The sequence below is a fragment of the Rousettus aegyptiacus genome, unplaced genomic scaffold (genome assembly GCF_014176215.1).
Source record: "Rousettus aegyptiacus isolate mRouAeg1 unplaced genomic scaffold, mRouAeg1.p scaffold_m13_p_16, whole genome shotgun sequence".
NCBI classification, from domain to species: Eukaryota; Metazoa; Chordata; class Mammalia; order Chiroptera; family Pteropodidae; genus Rousettus; species Rousettus aegyptiacus.
In genome coordinates, this window is record NW_023416291.1 from 36,435,974 (window position 1) to 36,456,997 (window position 21,024).

Sequence of the window (21,024 nt, forward strand, 5' to 3'; positions counted from 1 at the left end):
AAGAAACTTTATCAGTAAGAAAGGTAGAATATATATAAAAAACTAAGGATTTACAGGAACTGCTACATGGCCATATGAATATCCCAACTAATACCACATTGTCGAATTTCAATGGCCTCTTATCACAAAACGAATAAAACATTATAAGGAATTAAACCTAACTGCATATTAAAAATACACTGCATCTCACTCATCAATCTAACAGGATTCAAAATTTTTTAAAAATTAACTGATTTTAGAAAAATGCACTATTTAATCACTATTGCTGAAGATGACTCAAAGAATTATCTCACCTCAATATCCATTTCTTTAAATAATAGAAACCCATTGTAATGATTTACATTAAAAAAAAGGCTGCATAAGCAATATATTTACAACTTTATTAATAACTTTCATGTTAATGTTTTCTGGACCGTTATACACAAATTAATTTCTATCAAACTTTATGTTTTTTATTTGTTTGGTAGATTTTTTCACATGTAAAGATGTGGGCCAATTTAAGTGTTTCACACACAACTTATATTCAAGAAGTTTTACCTAGTAAGTCCTTTCATGCCTTTGGAAGGAACTAGGATGACTAGTCTTTCCACAACCTTTATTTATATGTCTCTCAAGTGTGCACTCTCCTGTATTCTTGAACTTATGTGTGAAAAATAAAGGCTTTATCACATTTACATTCAGACTTTTTCTTCACTGTATATGCATGTATTTAAATCTCTAGATGAGAACAGAAAGCTCTACCACATGGTTTATACTCAGTGTTTCTCTCCTGTCTTTTCATGTGTTTATAAAAAAATTGTAACATATGTAGGCTTTACATTGTTTATATTCATAGGATTTCTGTTCTGATTTCTTTCATGTTATCAAAAACTTTGATAACATCTGAGGTTTTTCCAACTTTTTTACATTCATAGGGTTTCTCTCATGAGTTCTTTTGTTTCTAAGGAACTGTGATCGCGGTAGGCTTTACCACATGGCTTACATTCACAGGATTTCTCTCATGACCTCTCTCATGAATTCTAAAGGAAGAGGAATATCTAAAGGACTTACCACACTGTTTACATTCATAGGGTTTCTCTCCTGTGTGCAGTCTCATGTGTACTTTCAAGGTTTGGTGACGAGAGAAGGCTTTCCCACATTCCTTGCATTCGTGAGATTTCCCTACAGTATGACTTCTTTCATGTTTTTGGAAGGAAAAGGAATATCTAAAGGCTTTACCACATTGTTTGCATTCATAAGGTTTCGCTTCAGTATGAATTCTTTTGTGTGTTCGTAAGGAACCGTAATCACTGTAGGCTTTGCCACATTGCTTACATTCATATGATTTTTCTACAAAATGACTTCTTTCATGTTTTTGGAAGGGAAAGTAATACCTGAAAGCTTTACCACAGTGCTTACATTCATAGGGTTTCTCTCCGGTGTGCAGTCTCAAGTGTATTTTTAAGGTTTGGTTATGGAAGAAAGCTTTCCCACATTCCTTGCATTCGTAGGGTTTTTCTCCAGTATGAATTCTTTTGTGTGCTTCTAAGGAACTGTAATGTTTGTAGGCTTTACCACATTGTTTACATTCATAGGGTTTCTCTTCAGTATGACTTCTTTTATGTATTTGGAAGGACAGATAACACCTGTAGGCTTTCCCACATTCTTTACATTCATAAGGTTTCTCTCCAGTGTGCATTCTCATGTGTATTTTTAAGGTTTGATGACGAGAGAAGGCTTTCCCACATTCCTTGCATTCATAGGGTTTCTCTCCAGTGTGAATTCTTTCATGTGATTGAAAGGAAGAATAATAACTGAAGGCTTTACCACATTCTTTACACTCATAAGGTTTCTCTCCAGTATGAATCCTTTCGTGTATCCGAAATGAACTGGGAGACAAAAATGCTTTGTCACATGTCTTACATTTATAAGGTCCATCTCCTGTGTGAGTAATCATGTGTACTCGAAGGCCTGTCAGATCACTAAAGGCCTTCCCACATTCCTTACATTTGTAGGGTTTCTCTCCAGTGTGAGTTCTTTCATGTTTTCGACGAGAACTGGGACAACTGAAGGCTTTACCACACTGCCTACAGTCATATGGTTTTTCTCCTGTGTGAGTCCTTTCATGTACTTGATAAGTATGCTGATATCTAAAGACTTTTCCACACTGTTTACATTGATAGGGTTTCTCTCCAGTGTGAGTTCTTTCATGTATTCGCAAATAAGTGGAACAATTAAAAGCTTTCCCACATTCCTTACATTTATAAGGAGATTCGCTAGTGTGCTTTATCATGTGTCTTTGAAATGCTGTATGCCACATGAAGGCTTTTGCACATTCCTTACATTTGTAGGGTTTTTCTCCTGTATGAATCCTTTTATGTGTTTGAAGGGATGTGCGAGCACAAAAGGTTTTCCCACATTCCTTACATTTATAGTTTTTCTCTCCGTTGTTGTTTCTTTTCTGTTTATCAAAAAACTGGAGAGAACTAAAAGCTTTACCACATTCCTTAAATTCATATGGCTTCGCTCCATATTTCTGATACTCATATGGTTTATGTTCAGTGTGAAATCTGTAGTGTAGATTAAGGAATGAATGATGCATAAAGACTTTTTCACATATACTGCATTCATGTGGTTTTACTCCAGTGGTTTTCTTGTTTAGATTCATATTTGGACTAAGGCTAAAGTTTTCTCCACACTGACTACCCTCTTTACTTTGTTCACAGAATCTCTCTACCCCGTGATTTCTGTAAAAAACGAGAAGTACAGTATTAATTATTTCTTTATTAACAATTCTGTATTTATTAGTAGGTCATTTGAATTACTTTTTTATGATTTATATCAAAGTGTAGGTTTTCTGCTTTGTCTGAATTGTTTGAAGATGTATATAACAAATAGTCTGCCTGAGGACTTCATCCTTCTTATTACCCAAACAGTAATATTTATATGTAAAATTTAATAGTACTATTTTAAAGTGAGTTATTGTGCAAACACTAAACATTTACGCTATATGGAAAAAGGTATTTTTGGTGAAAATTTTCTAATAACTAAATTTGAAGCAAAGGTTTTAGTTTCTTACTTTTTAAATTTCAGAACATAACAGGATTCCAAAATCAGCCACTATTTCTATTGTGAATATCAATTACCTGAGTTTTCGCCTCTGTTTTTTATATGAATCTTCAATGTCATGATCTTCCCATTTTTTTCCTAAAATGCAAAAAAAAAAAAAAAAAAAAAAAGAAGAAAGAAAAAGGATTCTAAAACATTAGAAATTACAGAAAAATTGTTAGGTTCTAATTTTTAGCTGGGACCATACCTAATTAATTTAGCAATGTCCTACCATTCTACAATCCAAATCTTGGAAAAATTGTTGGTAAGCAAGAAACACTTGCTCTCTAATTGACAAAGTAGAAGTAAGTTGTCATCCTTACCTACTGAGGCCAGGTTTCTGAAGGTTTCCCGCATCACATCTCTGTAGAGTTTCTTCTGTGAAGGGTCCAGTAAAGCCCACTCCTCTGGGGTGAAGTTCACAGCCACATCCTCAATGGCCACTGAGTCCTGGAACACCCCAAATATGTGTACAGTAGAATGCGTGAGACTGACAGCAATGGACATCTATACTGTATTTATATAAAAGTCACATATAATTCTGCCATCTTCAAATATTTATTCTATGACTGATCATCATAACCTTACTCTGTCCATACTTTCTCATAAATTTAACAGCATCATGAATACAAAGGAATCATTTATACACTTCTACTGTGATCGCATTACATCTTCTCTCTAGTGACAAGGTTCACAGGATGTTGGAGAATAAAAGACATGCTATACAAATGAAATAAATATCATTTAAGACCATCAATACATTATGACAAAAATTATTTCATCTCCTTCATTATCCTCATTACTCCATAAGATAGAGTCAAATCTATATGATGTCAATAAAGAATTAAGAACTAAGAGCTTTTTCTTCCATTCCCATCATCAAACATGAGTCCAGGAAAGCTGTGGAAATTCAACTTTTAATAAGGTCCAGCTGGCTATACTGGCCCTAAAGTACTCTAGCTTTTAGAAGTAGTCAGGTGCAACTGGTGGAATGAAAATATTCTTATTGGAAGCATTGCTTCAAAATTGTTTAGTAATTATCAGACTTTTTCCTTTCTCTCTCTCTGATTTGATAAGCGAGAAAAGTTAACTGAACATAGATTTCAGACAATAAAAGGCAGGAAAACTCAGACTACAAAATCCCTATATTTATGTGCCTCGGAGCTGCTTGGAGCCGATTTTTACTACACAGAGGCACATACAGTGACAAATATGCCATAAGAGCACTTTACAGTAGAAACAGAGCACCACCCTGTGCCCTGCTGACCCCAAGGAACAGGTTGACAGTTGCTGACTGCAATTGCACTCGTTGAATATAACAATGATTTGATGGCGAATTTGCCCTTGAGTACAACACAAATGAAAGATTCAGCAGTGAATCCTCCAAAACACCATAAAATCTCTATTTTCAAATTGCAGAATATGTTTCCCATCCAGCCACCCTGAGGCAGCTCTCCCAACTTCTCTAATTCCCAAGCTCCTATGTGTAGTACAGGAGCATACCTCAATCCATAAGAATCTCTTAGCTAATGACACCACACGAGGCCAAGAGTATAGGAAGGGTTTTTATGTCTGTGGAGAAAACCAGGCAGGCCTCCCCAGCTGTCATTAAATGTCTTGAGAGAGCAAGGAAAGATACCTGGACTTTTCCAACTGAGGTTAGGGGGTTAGGGTCGGGGTTCACACATAAGAGCAGGATTTTAACATGACTGAATCTCTTGCCACTGCCAATGGAAAGCATACCAAGTCCCTCTTATCACTTTGTACTGATGTGGGTCAAAAGGAAATAAGGAAAAATGAGAATGTAAGGTTGTCAAAATGTCAATCATCAAAGGTTGGGTCAGAGAATTGTTTCCTAGTCTAGTATTCAAGGGACTTGGAAACCATTATCCCCAACCTCACAGAAGCAAAAACAAAACAAAACAAAACAAACAAACAAAAAAACTTGAAATAAACAGCTCTTCTTAGATCCATCAGAACATTCAGGCTACAAGCAAAACACTCTCTACAAAACTGAGAAATAAAAAATAAAAATGGCATTTGAAAATATGCCCCCAAATTTCTGTCCTTAACAAAGCCTCTACTGAAAGCAGTTTATTTCATCAGAGGCTAATGCGAGGACAAAAAAAGAACTAACAAGATAGAACACAATACCCATGAACTGTAGAGCAATGACAGAAGGTTGAAATATACACATGATGGGAATACATGAAAGAAAAGACAGAAAAGAAACAGAAAAAATAACTGAAATAATAATCACTAAAACTTTCCAAAATTAAACATAGATGGAAAATTGTAGATCCAACAAGGTCAGAGGACACTAAACACAAAAAAAAATCTAAAATGCACACCCAAGTATCTCATGTTCAAACTAGATAAAAATGAAAGACAAAAAGAATATATTGAAAAAAGGCAGAGGGGGAAGCAAACCTTAGTTATAGAGAAAAAAAGATTAGAATTAAGCCAGACTTCAGAAATCATGCAAGCAAGAAGAAAATAGAGTGAAATGTTTAAAGTTTTAAAAGAAAAAATCACTCTTCCTTGTTTTCAAAACCAAAAGCTGGTCTTTTGAAAAAAAATTAAGTCAATAAAACTGATAAACACCTAATTAAGATATGTGAAAAAAGAGGAAAGACAGAAATTTTTAATATCAGAATTAGTAGACTAGGAAAGGAACATAAAGGACTTGATACCATCCAATATCCATTATAATAAAAAACTGGTAATAGAGGGGCTCTATCTCCTTTTGCAAAAACAGCCACAGGACACCTGTAGCTGATATCATACTCAATGGTGAGAAACTAGATGGTTTTCTGGTAAGATCAGGAACAGGGCAAGAAGGGTTCCTCTCGCCACTCATATTCAACACTGTAGTGGAAGCCCTAGCCATGTAATAAGAAAAGGATAGGAAATAAATAATACATGGATTGGGAAGCAAGAAATAAAACTGTTTTTGTTTGCCATGGCATGACTGTTTATGTAAAACATCTGAAAGAACCCACAAGAGATAACGCCTGGAGTTAATAAGAGTATAACCAGGTTGAAGGATACACAAGTCAACTGCTTTTCTATTGATCACCACAAAAATAGTCAACTGATCTAGTGAACTGATAATCAATGGAAAAATAAGCCTTTTAAACAAATAGTGCTGGATATAATGAATATTCACATACAACACACACACACAGTAGATACAGACCATAACCTCATAACTTAAATAGATCATAAATCTAAATGTAATACGCAAAAGTAAAAAATTCCTGAAAGATAACAGAACATTTTTGTGACCCTGTCTTCAGTGATGGTTCTTCTCAGAGAGGATACCAAAAAATAATCCAGCAGGAAAAAAAAGGTATTACTTTACTAAAATGAAAATTGCTTACTTTGAGAAAGTGTTAAGAGAATGAAAAGTCACAGGCTAGCAGAAAATCTGAAAAAACATTTATCCGATAAATGACTAATATCTGAAATATCCCCCCCCAAAAAAACTTTTAAAGCCCAAGCATACAAGAAGACAAATAACCTGAATAAAAATAAGCAAAAAGTATAAACAGACAACTCACCAAAGAAAAATACGTATGAAAAATAAGCAATATGAAAACATGTTCAACATATGTGACTGGAGTATTACAAATAAGAGATATCACTACATGTCAAAAATTCAAAACACGCAGAACACCAAATATTGGTGCAGATGTGAAACTGCAGGGAATACTCATTTGTTCTTGATAAGAATGGAATTGGGTATGTCTACATTGGAGACAGGAATTTTCTGTCAAAATTAAATATACTCTTACAACATATAATAAGATACAGCAATCATACTCCTTGGTATTGACCTAAATAAATGAGTTCAAACCTTAGTTTACAGAAAAACCTATATATGAATGTTTGTAAGTGTTTTACTTCTAAATGGCAAGAGTTAGTTCAGCAAGATTTCATTCAAGAGTAGAGTGGATAAACACTCAGTGGTACATCCATATGACAAAATACTATTCAGTGATGGTGAGAAATGAGGCATCAAGCCATGAAAACATATGGAGGAACCTTAAAAGTACATTGCTAATTAAAAGCCAATCTAACAAGGCTACACATTGTATTATTCCAAGTATAGGACATTCTGGAAAAGACAAAACTATGGGACAATAAAAAGACCTCTGGTCATAAAAGATTTGAGGTAGGATGGAGAGAGAAACCAATAGAAGGAGCATAAGGGATTTTCAGGTAAGAGAAATTGTATGACAGAAATGAAGGATACATGTCATTAAACATCTGCCAAAACCCACACAGTGTCTATAACACAAAACTCAACACCAGGGGTGGCTCTATACTGTAGTGGTTAGCACATCTGTTTTACATGCAGAAGGTCCTGGGTTCGTACCCCAGGTGGAGACACAGACCATATCCTGAGTGCACTGGGCTCCCGGAGTGGCCAGGCCCCGGGTGCATGCCATGAGCATGTGGGAGGAGATACCCTGCCTTCAGAGATCCAGTTCTTAAGGGGAAATGGCAACATCCATAGGTCAGAGTTGAGAGCTGGGGTGGGTGGGGGGGAATAAAGAGGTGGGGGAAAAAGTCAATGCCATTTTAAACTGTGTATTCTTAAATTTTTTTTACTTTTAAATTACAATTGATATTCAACATTACAACAGTTTCAGGTGTGCAGGACAGTGGTTTGACATTTACATAACTTACAAAGTGATATCCACCCTAAGTCCAGTAAATCTCTCCCCCACACACACCATACATAGTTACTACAGCACTACTGATAAAATACTTTATACACGGGGCTATGATAACTCCATGATTATTTTGTAACTGCCAATGTGTACTTCTTAATATCTTCCCCTTTTTCACTCAGCCCCCCAAACCCCTCCCACATGACAACCATCAGTTTTTCTCTATCTATGACTTTGTTTCTGTTTTGTTCATTCTGATTTACAGATTCTACATACAAGTGAAATAAGGTATTTGTCTTTCTCTTATTTCACTTAGCATCATACTCTTTAGGTCCACCCATGTTGTCACAAATGGTAAAATTCATTCCTTTTTACAGCTGAGTAATACTACATTGTATATATGTGTGTGTTTGTGTATATGTGTGTGTGTATATATATATAACATACATTTTCTTTATCCAATCATCTATCAATAGGCACTTGCATATTGTTTTCTTATCCATCTAGCCACTCTGTCTTTAGTTTGGAGAATTTAATCCATTTAAAGTCATTATTAATAGGTATGTAGTTACTGCCACTTTATTATGTACATTTTTCAATCTTTATTATTATTTTTCTTTTTAAAGAAGTCCCTTTAACATTTCTTGTAATAGTGGTTTGGTGATGAACTCCTTTAGCTTTCTCTTGTCTGGAAAGCTAGTTATCTCTCCTTTGATTCTACATGATAGTCTTGCTGGGTGATCTTATAGATTATAGGTCCTTGCTTTTCATCATTTTGAATATATTGTGCCAATCCCTTCTGGCCTGAGAAGTTTCTGCAGAGAAATCAGCTGACCATCTTATGTGAGCTCCCTTGTAGGTAACTGCTTTTCTTTTGCTGCTATTAAAATTCTTTGTCTTTAAACTTCAGCATTTTCATTATAGTGTGTCTTGGCATGGGCCTCTTTGGGCTCGTCTTATTTAGTACTTCCTGGGCTTGTACATCTATTCCCTTCACTAGGTTAGGGAAGTTTCCCATCATTTTTTCTTCAAATAAAGCAATTCCTTGGTCTCTGTTCTTCTGGTACCCCTATGATGAGAATGTTGGTACACTTGATGTTGTCTCAGAGGTCCCTTAAACTATCCTCACTTTTTACAAAATTCTTTTTCTATTTGCTGTTCTAGTTGGGTGTTTTTTGCTACCTTGTTTTCCAAATTGCTGATTCAATCCTTTATTACATCTAATCTATTGATTTCATCTAATGTAGTCTTCATCTCAATTATTATTCATTTTTGACTCATTCTTTTTCATGGTTTTTAAGTTTTTTATGTCTTTGTTGACTCACTGAATTTATCTATTCCTCTAAATTCATTGAGGATCCTTATAATCAGTGTTCTGAACTCTGTATCTGGTACACTGCTTGCCTCTATTGTTTATTTTTTTCCTGTTCTTTGATTTGGGACCTGTTTCTTTGTCTCATTTTTGCTGCCTCTTTGTTTGTTCTATGTATTTGGTAGATCTGCTAACTCTCCCAACACTGCCATGGTGGCCTTATGTAGTAGGTGTCCTGAGGGGCCCAGTGGCAGTCTCCTTGGTTAGCTAAGCCAGATCCTCTGGGAGTGTCCCTTATGTGGGTTGTATGTGACCTCCTGTTGTAGTTGAGCCTTGACTGCTGTTGACACACCAGTGGGTAGAACTGACCCTCAGGCTGACCAGCTGTGAGGACTGGCCATGACTATAGCCAACAAGCTGTGGTGTGGTGGTTGATTCCACAGATTGGGATTTGTTGTTGCAGGGTTCTGGTGCCTGCTGAGTCCAATCTTTGGGTGTACTGTTTGTGGAGCTAACTAGGTGGTACCCTAAAGCTGGTCACTGGGTACATTGGTTTTGGGGCTTCTTAGGAGAGGCCCCAGTGCAGGTCCTGGTCAGCTGCTGCCTGTGCCTGGCCCAGCGCAATGTGGTAGAAGCTACAAAGTAATATGTGTTCAGTAGCTACCTGTGCTGGGCTTAGAGGTGCCTGGGAGAGGCTATGTAGTCAACCAAGGCAGGATCCTTCTGGTGTTGGGCTAGGGCTACTTAGCAAGAGGTGCAAGGCATCCCAGTGGCCAGCCACTTAAAAAGGGTGGGTCTGTGCTAGAGCTGGATGAAGCGGGTTCTTGAGGAATCACCAGGGTGGGGCAAGTTTGATGAAGACTCAAATTTGGAACCTGCCTGTGCTTGCAGATTGTGGGAGGGCTCAGCAAAGGAACAATGTCACCCTTCTAATGGCTCTGTGGGGGGTGGACTCAACATCAGAACAAGATGGCAGAGAAAGTTGCCTCTCCAGCCCTCAACTGAAGCCAGACAGTTCAGTTCCTCCCCATAAGTCCCAGGATCTTTTTGAGCTGCTTCCTAGCACTGGAGCTCAGAGCAAGTACATCCATCAGTGAGCAAGTCTTTGTGCGGGCCCCTTAAGAGAAGGGTGAGACTCCAACAGCCTTCTGTTTCATCCAGATGGAGCCCCCACTGATTTTCACAGCCAGATATTGTGGGGGCTCCTCTTCCAGCACTGGTGGTCCAGGCCGGGAAGCCTGGTATGGGGCTGTGACGCTTCATTCCTCAGGAGGGGACTCCACAGCCAAGACACACCTCCCAATTAACTGCCACACGTGGGTGTGGGACCAGCTCATTTCTCGTCACCACCCCAGTCTCCTTGTGACCTCTTCTTTGAATCCATTGTTATAAAACTTCAGTTCAGCTAGACTTCAGATGGTTCTCAAGAATGACTGTTCTTTAATTTAGTTGTAATTTGGATGCAGTTGTAGAAGGTGAGCATAGCATTCATCTACTCCGTCATCTTGACCAGAGGTTAAACTGTGCAATTCACTGCATCAATATTGGCTGAGCAATTGTCACAAACATACTATGGTCATACAAGATGTAAAAAATAGTATAAACTGTATTGATGCACAGGGCTTCCATGAGAACTCTCTGCTCTCTAATCAATTTTTTCTGTAAACTTAAAACTGCTCCTTTAAAAAATACATTGGGGAAAAAAATTAAGACAGACTCATTATAATTTACCCCTGATGAGTGAAACAGGACATCTTTCATTCACCTGATCAGACCTTATGTCAATAAGCCAGCGCAGTGCCCTACAAGCCTGCAACCAGTACAGAGGAGAAGCTTCCACGGATGCTCTATGGCAGAGTGGAGTGCTCTGTGTTCTGAGAAGTGCTATGGCTACCACCAGCGGAATCTAGAAGTCCAAGGTGGGTGGGCAGTTTCCTGGTGAGTCTGATTTTGGGGAGCTGGTTGTCCTTGGATGCAGACAAGTGTTACCTAGATCTACACGTGGGGTGTCTCATTCAAGACATCCCCAGAGTTCTTTTACCACAAAGGGGCAGCTCAGACAACAGTCCAAGGGCCTGTGAACATAGGCAGATGGAGACAACTGTGGGTCAGTGATAAGATGACTGCCGCATATCTGGGGAGCTATGTGACCCTTGGGCTCAGTCCTTTATCAAGAATGTCCCAATAGATGGATGAAGAGCCACAGTTCTCCACTGCGCTCCCCCATGTACGAGTGTGTGTGTGGTCCTCCTGAGTCTGCCCTCCCCAGGGCGGGCGTTCACTGAATTCCTAGGCACTCTTGAGCCAACTCTCCATCTTGGGGAGTGGTGACCTGTTCCAACACCATGGCATCTTTCAAAGGACTGAATAGAGAAGGGGCCACCCTCCTACAGGTGGCATAAGCCATAAGGCCAAGATTTGGCTCCATCATGTCACATGGATATACCAGCAGGCATCCTTACCTGGGGCGGGGGGGGGGGGGTGTTTCCCAGGCCAAAGGTGTAATGGTCAGCTTGGCAGAGGGTCCTATGCTCAGCATTTATGAGAATCTCTATTTCCCAGAGAGCCCAGTATATGATAATGCAGTGCTAATGGCATAATGTGGGGCCAGGGCAGGTTCTTTCATCAGAAGCCTATGGACAACTTAAGGCCATCATGGGCAAAACCAGAAGGTGAGGTAAGGTCACCAAAGCCTCTACAGTGAAGGTGACTCTGAGGACATTAACAGTACATGTGCCTGGTTGCATGGCAACTTAAACAATCTAGAGCCTTCTGTGGTAAAGGTGACCTCGAGGTGGGCCAATTTGCCAGTAACATCATAAACGCAAGTAAAATTTATAAACAAGGAATATGTTGCCTCCCCAACACCAAAAAAATCTAGCAGATGTTGTGGTTGTTAAATGGGACCCTTCAGTGTCAGGAAGAAGCACTCATCTGATTATCAAATAATTTTCAGGAACTTAGCCAAGGTATTAGGGCCTTACATTATGTGAGGATCAACAGCACATCCACTTTTTGTGAGCTTCTTTTTTCACTATTTGTATGTTCTGAATCAATGTGAAAAATGTCCTCAGAGGAGGATGTCATTAGTGTCAAGTCACACCTGTGCTCCCGGAGCAAAGTGGATGCAGTTCAGATCCTGCCTGCGGAGACTGTGGGATGGCGAGGTTACTGAGGTTCCCAGAGGGTTAACCAGGTAATAGTGTATCATATCCCTTCAGAGGTGAAGGCCAAATGCAGCTGAGAGGCTGTTGACATAGGCCCTGAACAGAAGAGACTTAGCCAAATCTGCGATAGCAGGAAATTTACCAGTTATTAAGGGGATGTAATTTTCATAATGTTGGGGACTGGGTATAAGGGTTTTATCTGTTGTGACTACAATCTCAAGGCTGCAGTAATCCACTGTGAGCCGTCACTAATTTTTTCCAGATTAACCAACAGATCAAAGAGGCTGCTAAGCACTGGGGATAATCACTTCTTCCTAAATAGGTTTCTTACAATGGTTTTTAATAATTCAAAGTGCTGTTTAATTTACACTGGGCCATATTAACAAATTTAATTGTGGATGAGGTCTGCGAGGTGTCATTTTGTCAAGGCAATTTGGAGGTAGTAAAGTCTGAATTTAATTTAAATTTATGAATCATGAGTTCAGCTCTTTCCAGCTCACCAAGGGATATTTTAGGACAATGGGTGACATGACTAAAAGAAATATAGGCAAAGTGAGAGTTCTGCTGGTTAATGTGAAGTATACCTATTTGTCCACTATGCTATATTCAGAAATCCCCCAAGATGTCGAGGTAAATTGCTTAAATGTAGTGGGATCCCCAGGTATACCTGTAAGTTGATACCTAGTTTGATTAATTACATGAAGTTTTGTGAATTAGTGCCCGAGAGATAGTAATTCAAACCTATGCTGCCGGAGGATCAAAGGCCAAGCAGACACCTTTCTTTTTTGTTATGTAAATTCCCATAGTATATTTTGGATTTGCAATTGGGTCAATTTGTGGACCTTTGTTTTAGTACATTTTCCCTCTTCTTCCCTCCCTCCTGTCTTTCCCATTTTGTATTTTAGGTCACTGGATATAGGCGCGGGGGTGGGGGGTTGAGGGGGGTGGGAGGTGTTCTACCTAACCTGGTATTCATTAAATTTACTCCTCCAGGAGTCACATCATTGCAGTCAAGGTTACAAGGCTCCTCCATGACCAATAGTTGCTTAATAGAGTTAAGTACCCTGGGCTTAAAGAGGTTTAAACTAACCCCTTGGCTGTGCCACGGGGAGGCCATGGGTGCCGTCCCCCATAACTCGAAGGGTCAGGATCTGTGCTGCACTAGAGGCAGAAGCAATGACAGCAGAGGGTCCCAGTGAGCTCTCTGGTCTTAGGAGAGTGGAATCAGTGCACTCTCTGAAAAAGCTGCTCCTGAAAGAGTGACCATTTGATGGACTCCCCTTATTCACTGGCTACTATCATCCTCGTACTCCCAAAGCCCCCTCTAACATTGGGAGGACCCTAAACTCAGTCATATCTTCACTCTAAACACACAGCAGGATTCCAGCCAAGATAAGGAGGGCCTCACTCCCATACTCCTGCTCACCAAGAATGAGGAATGACTAAAACTGTTAACCCAGAGTCCTTGTTATACAGACCCCAGGTTTGGTGGGTCCACAACACAACACGGAGCAGCACAGCCCACAAGAGGGCTCCCCAGCAAGCAGCAGCCTCCAGGCTTTCCTATAGGCCTGTCTAGATAAGGACTAGGAAGAAAAGGAGGATATGGCTTAAGTTTTCAGTAGTCAAACATCAAATATGTGGACCCTGAACACTCATGATAAGAACACACATGTGTAGTAAGAAAAATCAGATATTTGCATGGCTTGTTTTTATGTAAAGAAACACTAATAAAATGATCAATAAGTGATTGAACTTAGTTATTTGAGGGTGAATGGAGTTAGAGCACAGGAGTGAAGCAGGATATGTAGGCAGGGCGTCTTTTGAATTTAGTTTCCTGTCTTAGGAATTTTTTAACCGGCCCATTCATTATGTACTTAAAATAAGAACAGAAATTTATATACACCATATTTTCCTATGCTTACTCATTATTTTTGATTCACTTTTGCTTTTTAAAATTAATTTAAACTTTTTTACATAAGAAAAAAAAACACTCCAAGATTTAATCCTTTAAATACTAATGGATATAAAACCAGAGGACATATTTAACAAATCTCTTTCTAAAAAGGACAAGGGGCAAAACAAGTTTGTCCTTCCACTATATGTCACATTGGAGATGTTTTCAGGAATGAATAAATAGCATATTATAATGTATTAGGAGTTCACGGTTAAGCCCTGAAAGGACCAGGAATTACAGATTCACACAAGCTTTGAGTTGTTTTCCTCACATCAACAAATATAGAAATTCAATTACTTTTTCCTCAAAGCCATTAAAAAAATTAGGAATTGTATAGCCTTTTAATGGCAAAGTAGTCTAGGGAGAAGCACCATCATGACCTACCAATGGAAAAAGCACATGAGAACTTAAAAACACCCACGTCACACATCTTGAAGTTTTCCTGCCTAATCAAACAAAAATTCTATTTGATTACACAATTATCTTGCCTTATCATGTGTCTCAATCAACTTTTTATTATTTTTTTAAAGTAAGTCTCTTTTTTTAAGATTCAGAGGTATAATGGTCTCTATGGAATCCATATGGACCAATTCAGACCAAGGGTTTAAATAAGATCGTGGTTGGGACAGGAGCACTCCGTCTCTCCCAGTGAAGCTCTATGGCAGAACAGAGAGGTACAGCTTAGAAAAGTGAAGCTGAGATGGGTGGTAACCCTCCCACACTAGCGCTCTAGGAAGAGTGAAGCGGAAAAGAGCTCTCCCTCGCAAGTGTGTAACCAAGGGATGGGTTTTAAGACAAGGGTCCCACCCCCACCCCATAGTGAAGTTTTCTGAAACATAAGAGTCATTTAAATCCAGTTAAAGCTGAGGTGGGGCATTTCAGATGACGCATGTATACAAGAATCAACTTACATTTTTAAAACTGCAAATGTTCATGGAACTAGAAGCAAAGGGCTGCACTACTAAATGGAGAGAGGAATCCGAGAAAAGAAACACAAATATTAGAATCAAAACAGATATGAAGCTTGCCACACTACAGTACCAAAGGAAATCCACAGAATGTTGAAAGTATTCCCAGAGTTAAGGTCTAAATATTCCCAGTTGAGACAGAAGCCCTAGAGTGGGTCACTCCCAGGCTTCCGTTTCTCACAGTGATGATACTCAGCCTGATTCAGTTTAAGTTCTAACTGAAATGAACTCCCCAATTTAAAAACCTTTTGTCCACAAGACAGAACCCCTGATCTCCACACTTTTTCAATGTTCACAAATTACACTGATTGCACCTACACCGTGGATGCAAAACTCAAGCATAAGATCTAAAAATGTCTACACCTCATAAACCACAACCTCGGAAAGGGCAGCATCACCCTCCCCGAAGTGCATGGTCACCCTCAGCTCTCCAGGACTGCAGCTTCTCCGCCAAGGCTCCTCCACAGCAGGTGTTGAGCAGGTAGGACACCTGCAGGGAGAGGCTCCCCAGGAAGAACTATGGGGCCTTCACGTGCTTCCCTTTGCAAGTCAAGGGGACCTTGGCTTAAGCCACTGACCTCAGGCCTCTGCTCCCCACTGGAGATGCTGTAGAATGTCAATGATACTTTAAATGACACAAATCCAGTTTTTGAACAGTCTGGCAAAATCACTTAAACCCAACGTTTATTTGAAAAGGAGGGGAAATTGTAGAGCATTTTTCACTAGTTCCACCAGAAAACCATAAATATCTATTCCTTTCAAAAAAAATGTCAAAAAAGCAAAACAAAATACAAAAAAAGTAGCTATCAATTAATTATTATTTCCATGGCAAGAAACTGGTTTTAATCTTATTTGTACACTTGTCATCTGTAGGTCTGACTACTGAAATTTCACTTGAAAATACCCAAAAGTAAAAGACAAGCCTCAGAAACTTACCACAACAGTTCAGGGAAAGAGTGAAACCAGAATTCATAACAAGTAAAATGTAATACGGGAATCTTATTTTTTTTCTGAAATTCACATCTTTTGTGTGTGTGTGTGTGTGTGTATTTGAAGCGCTATCGCCTAAATACATTTTACCCTTACTAAAAAGCGGAGTCGTCAGTAAGTAAATAAGTATTTTGAGGGTGACAAAGAGGACAGAACACCCAGGAAAGTTTCTCAAGAGGAACCTCCACACAAAGGACTTCTGCCAGGACGTCTGTGCCCAGGGGAGGTCCTGGAGGTCAGGCACAAGTATTTCATGGAAAGCAGTTCCAGGTGGTTGGTTATTTTCTGTTTTCTCTCATGTAAATATATACAGATAAATATAATCTTTAACAATAAACCATTCATGACTCGGAGAAAATGATCAAGTTAAAATACTGGGTCTGTTTGAAAATACACGACGGAGAACAAATAGTTGGTAATGATGTTGTGAATAGCAAAGGGGAGTTGGCATGTGGGAACTTAGGAGGGATCTCAGATTTGGGGGTTTACTGCCAGTCCTAGGAAGAGCTAGCTCGGGAGACAGGGTTATGGATTTCAGACCCTGCTTCTCAAACATTCGAAAACGTCAGGAGCAAACGGCCCACTCTTTAGGAGAAAGGAGGGACTGGGGACCCCACAGAACAAGCCTCTTCAACGTACAAATCCCCGGAGACCAAGTCACGACTGTGCCCCGATGACCCTCCCCGTGATCACCGCACCATCTGCGGAGACGCGGGGCTGCGGGCGCAGGGCTGCCAAGAGAGACTCCAGGGCCGAAGTCGCCGCGCGCAGTGACGCGACAGGACGCCCGGGGTCCCAACTGCCGGCCTAGCCCCCACGCTGCGTGCCGGAGGGGACCGAGATCCAAGCGGCACCCCCAAGCGGACTCGGTTCCTCGGACTCCGGACCTGACTGCGGGGAGGCCTGGCCCCGCCACTGTCGGTTCCCTCGTCCCAGTCTACTGACCTGCCCCACACGCTCACCATTTCTAGGTTTCCTGGGTCTCCCTGAGTCATTCTTACGACTCCCACGAAAAATGAAGATCACAGCGCGACAAAGGCTGAAACAGGGCCACCAGAGACCGTTAAGGTCAGGAGACCAGCCAAACCAAGAAGGGCTGGAACGAGAAGAAACGTACACGCCACTTCTGTGCGTCGCCCCACCCACCTGCCCCAGCGGCGCCCTTGATTGGACAGCTCCCTAGGCCCCGCTCCCTCGTGCCTGAGTGACAGCAGGCGGGTGGACGTTAGGCTCATCCAAACCAGCCTGAGCTGTAGGGGGAAACCTTACCAGGCCTGGCACGTCTGCATTCTAATGGAACCTTTTCCTGGCCTGGGCTGACTCTACTGTTTTTGCCCAGCTCTTAGTGAACACGTGGGCACAAGTGTACACAGAGAAATCTTCGTCGAGTTTCCAAATGGAGCAAGTAAGTACAGAAGACGAGGGCAACCCGGGCCAGGACACACTGGAACAAGAGGGTCTTACATCATCTAAGGGTCAAGGGCTTGGCATAAGGCTCGGAGTCCACTCATGAAATGTGACCCTTGTTTAGAAATACTGACACTTAAATGTGACTGCACCATCTTCAAATTGAGTCAGAAAAAATAGAGTCAAGCTGCATATCTAACCTTCCCAGCCTTGAGCCTTCCACTCATCCCTGCCTCACCCCCTCGTTTGATCCTTGAAAGAATCCCAAGCACTTGACTCTGGTGGGAAGGTGAAACCCGCAGCCCCGACCTGGGCTCAAGGACTCTTCTCAGTCTAACTTCAGGGAGTGAGATGTGTTCATTACATTCTCAGGTGTCTATTTTACACTGGAAGGAAATTTATTTGAGATTAGTTTTCGCCTCTGTCCCGAGAGAACTTTGTCATGTAAATGACTATAATATCCCTAAGACCATTGATTTCTATTTTTACTGCTATAAGAAAGACAATAAATCATTATGTAAACTTGAAATACATCTGGAAACTTCCTTTCTTCCACCTTTATTTATATTAAAAACAAAATTCAAATGAGCAAATTTGAAGATCTAATTGGCTTTACTAAGCAATTCATGAATTGGGCAGCACCCCATCTAGCAACTAGAAGAGTGCTCCAGGGGATGTAACAACGGGAAGGATTTTATAGAAGGGTGGGGAGAGGGAGCTATTAACAAAAGAAAAGTGAGGGTTATTCTTAAATCAGGACATCTTGTTCCTAGGGGAAGGGAATGGGAAGGGTTTTTCATGCAAATTGCCTCTTTTTTCTTTGGAGATTGGAAAGGGCAGTGTGGATGGAGAGGGCCCATACACAGGTGATCTCATTGATGTTGACCAGAAAATTCCAGACTGATTAAGATTACCTTTCTGGGAGAGGTTGAATCGGCAGTTAAGTCAGGTGTTAAATCTAGATTTGGTTCATGGGCTTTATTTAGCACAAGCGAAGGCCTTTTGGGGCTCTGGTTTTCTCTTTAATAGGTATAATTAATAAAATTGTCCATATTCAAAGATTATAACATGATAATTTGACATACATACACTATATTATATACTTGAATATTGCTAAAACAGTGGATTAAGCACACTACAAAAAGTAACTATGTGAAGTAATGGTGGTGTAGCCGCCAGCCACCAGAACTCAGTGACTTATAGGAAACACACTCTTTATTCAGCCAGCTGGGTCTGCCAGGAGTACACAGATCCCAAATTAAGCAGCCCCGAAATGTAGAGGTACAGGGTTTTTAAGCCCTAAACCCTATTCTTCATTCCGTCGGAATACAAAAGTCTATTTTTCTTCTATTTACTACCTGTCAACCCACAGATTGGTTGTGCAAGTGGGGTACAGAAGCAGAAAGCATATTGTTAGAATGTTTTGTTCCTATGGGTGATAGCCTATGTTCCCATGGGCGATAGCCAAGCAGTAATTATCCAGCCAGCACAATGGAAGTGTTAATTAACTTGGAAACTCATATATCTTAGAGACTGGATTTTAAAACTCTTTCTCACTGCAAAACTCTTAATACATATATTTATTTCAACAGCTTTATAGATTTACAATGTACACACTATACACTGCACCTTGTTAAAGCGTCCAATTCAATGGTTCTCGGTATATTTGCAGATATACACAGTCAATGTTTGAACATTTTCATCACCTCGAAAAGAAACCCCTCTCCTCTTTAGCTATCACTCCTAATCTTCTCATCTTCCTCCTTCAACGCCCAGCCCTAGGCAACCCCTAATTTACTTTATGTGTCTTTAGATTTCCCTTTTTATGGCTTTTGTCAATGAAAAGAACCTGAATCTTTGAAAATATTAGAAAGATTTTTATTAGGGCCTTGCTTGAGGACTATAGCCTGGGAGCAGAGGGCAAGAAGCCTTGCAACAGTGTTCTAACTTCGGAAAAGTGGGGGCATTCTCAAAAGGGGGAAATTATTTCGAAGTTCGACAGCAGCAGTGACATTCGAAGAACTCAAATAAGTGACTCAAATGATCCCTCGGCATTCCCCCTCTTTTTTTTTTTTTTTTTTTTTTTTGACAATACTGGAGCTGACAACATTTAAGCTGATCAATTATCCTTATTAGATCAGCTACCAATCTCCTTATGGGCAAATATTAACTGATATTGGCAGAATTCATAGTGTATTGTAAGGTAGATACATGACAGGCCAAGAGAAGTTTTAAAAGCAAGTCTTTATTGGGTGAGTGCTCCTGGGCAAGTTTCTCTGGTGCTGAGAGGAGAGAGGGGCCAGAGAAGTCATGCCCTGGGACAGGAGGGCATAGTTTTTATAGGGTTATGTGGGGATAGGGTAAAAAATGGGGAATGTCAGTTGAGCATCCAGATTAGGGTGGTGGTGGATTAGGGCTGTGGCGCCAGGGCTTTAGGGTGGGCCCTTGTCCAGATTCCGATGTCAAGCTGGGAAGCCTCCAGGCAGCCCCCGCCACCTAGCATGTATCACCCATTAAGATGCAAGTAGATCCATCCAAACTTTTACGAAGAATAAATCAATACCCCTTATACAAGGAGGCATTACAAGGCATAAACTATTATGGTAGCAAGTAAGAAGCCTCATCACTTTCAGCAGAGTCCCTACAACACCCTCTCATATTGCCTGTGAAGAAACCTAATAGTTCAGTTTGTCCAGGCCTACAAGCAATAAAAAACAAAATAATTCCCTGACAGCCAATGGTTCCAAATCTCCAAGCTTTACTTAGCTCCATACCGACCAGAAATAAATATTTTACTTTTATTGACTTAGGCAGTGCTTTCTTTAGCATACCTGCAGACACAGGAAATCAGTACTTGTTTACCTTTACCTTTACCTATACCTAGACCATTACACCCTAATGTCACTCTGAAAGTCCTTCCTATTTGTAATTTTTGGTATTGCTCTTACTTAGAATTGTGTTCATTTCAATTCTATGCCAAGTCAGTGACTTGCCATCCTTTTTGGGTTGTGATGAAAACTATAGCCAACAACCTGAAGGAAACTCCAAGGGGTAGAATGGAGACAAGGCTCTAAGGATGTGACCAGGAGTCCAGCCAGGACTTTGGTTCCGGGTTCACTTAAAATAAATAAATAAATAAAATAGTAAATAAAAAGTACTGGCCTTATTCGGTCTGGCTTTTAAAAGAGTGAGTTAGAATTGGAGGGTCAAGAGGTGGAGTTGGTGACCAGATGAAAGGAAGTTCAGAGAGGATTAGAGATAGGAAGAGAGGGATACATAGAGTGTGGTGGAGCACAAGGAGAACAAGAAAGGTGTGAGATCTCAGAGTCTTGCTTATCTTTCTTTGTTGGCCTCAGTCAGTTTTGTACTAGTTTTCTGGAGGGATGCAATTTTAGAGTCGTAATGTCTCTTGGAGACTTCTAAATACCAATGAAAGCAGGCATCTCATTCAATTTGC

At 40.2% G+C, this 21,024-nt stretch overlaps 1 protein-coding gene across 1 annotated transcript; it reads right to left on the minus strand.

Annotated features, from left to right (window-relative positions):
* Positions 1–359: 359 nt before the first annotated feature.
* Positions 360–17,274, minus strand: LOC107509477 (zinc finger protein 709-like). The gene is given in 5 exon segments (XM_016141995.2): positions 360–1,000; positions 1,003–2,726; positions 3,126–3,186; positions 3,411–3,537; positions 17,123–17,274. Coding segments are annotated over 5 exon segments (2,037 nt in total). The 5' UTR covers positions 17,156–17,274; the 3' UTR covers positions 360–908.
* Positions 17,275–21,024: the final 3,750 nt, after the last annotated feature.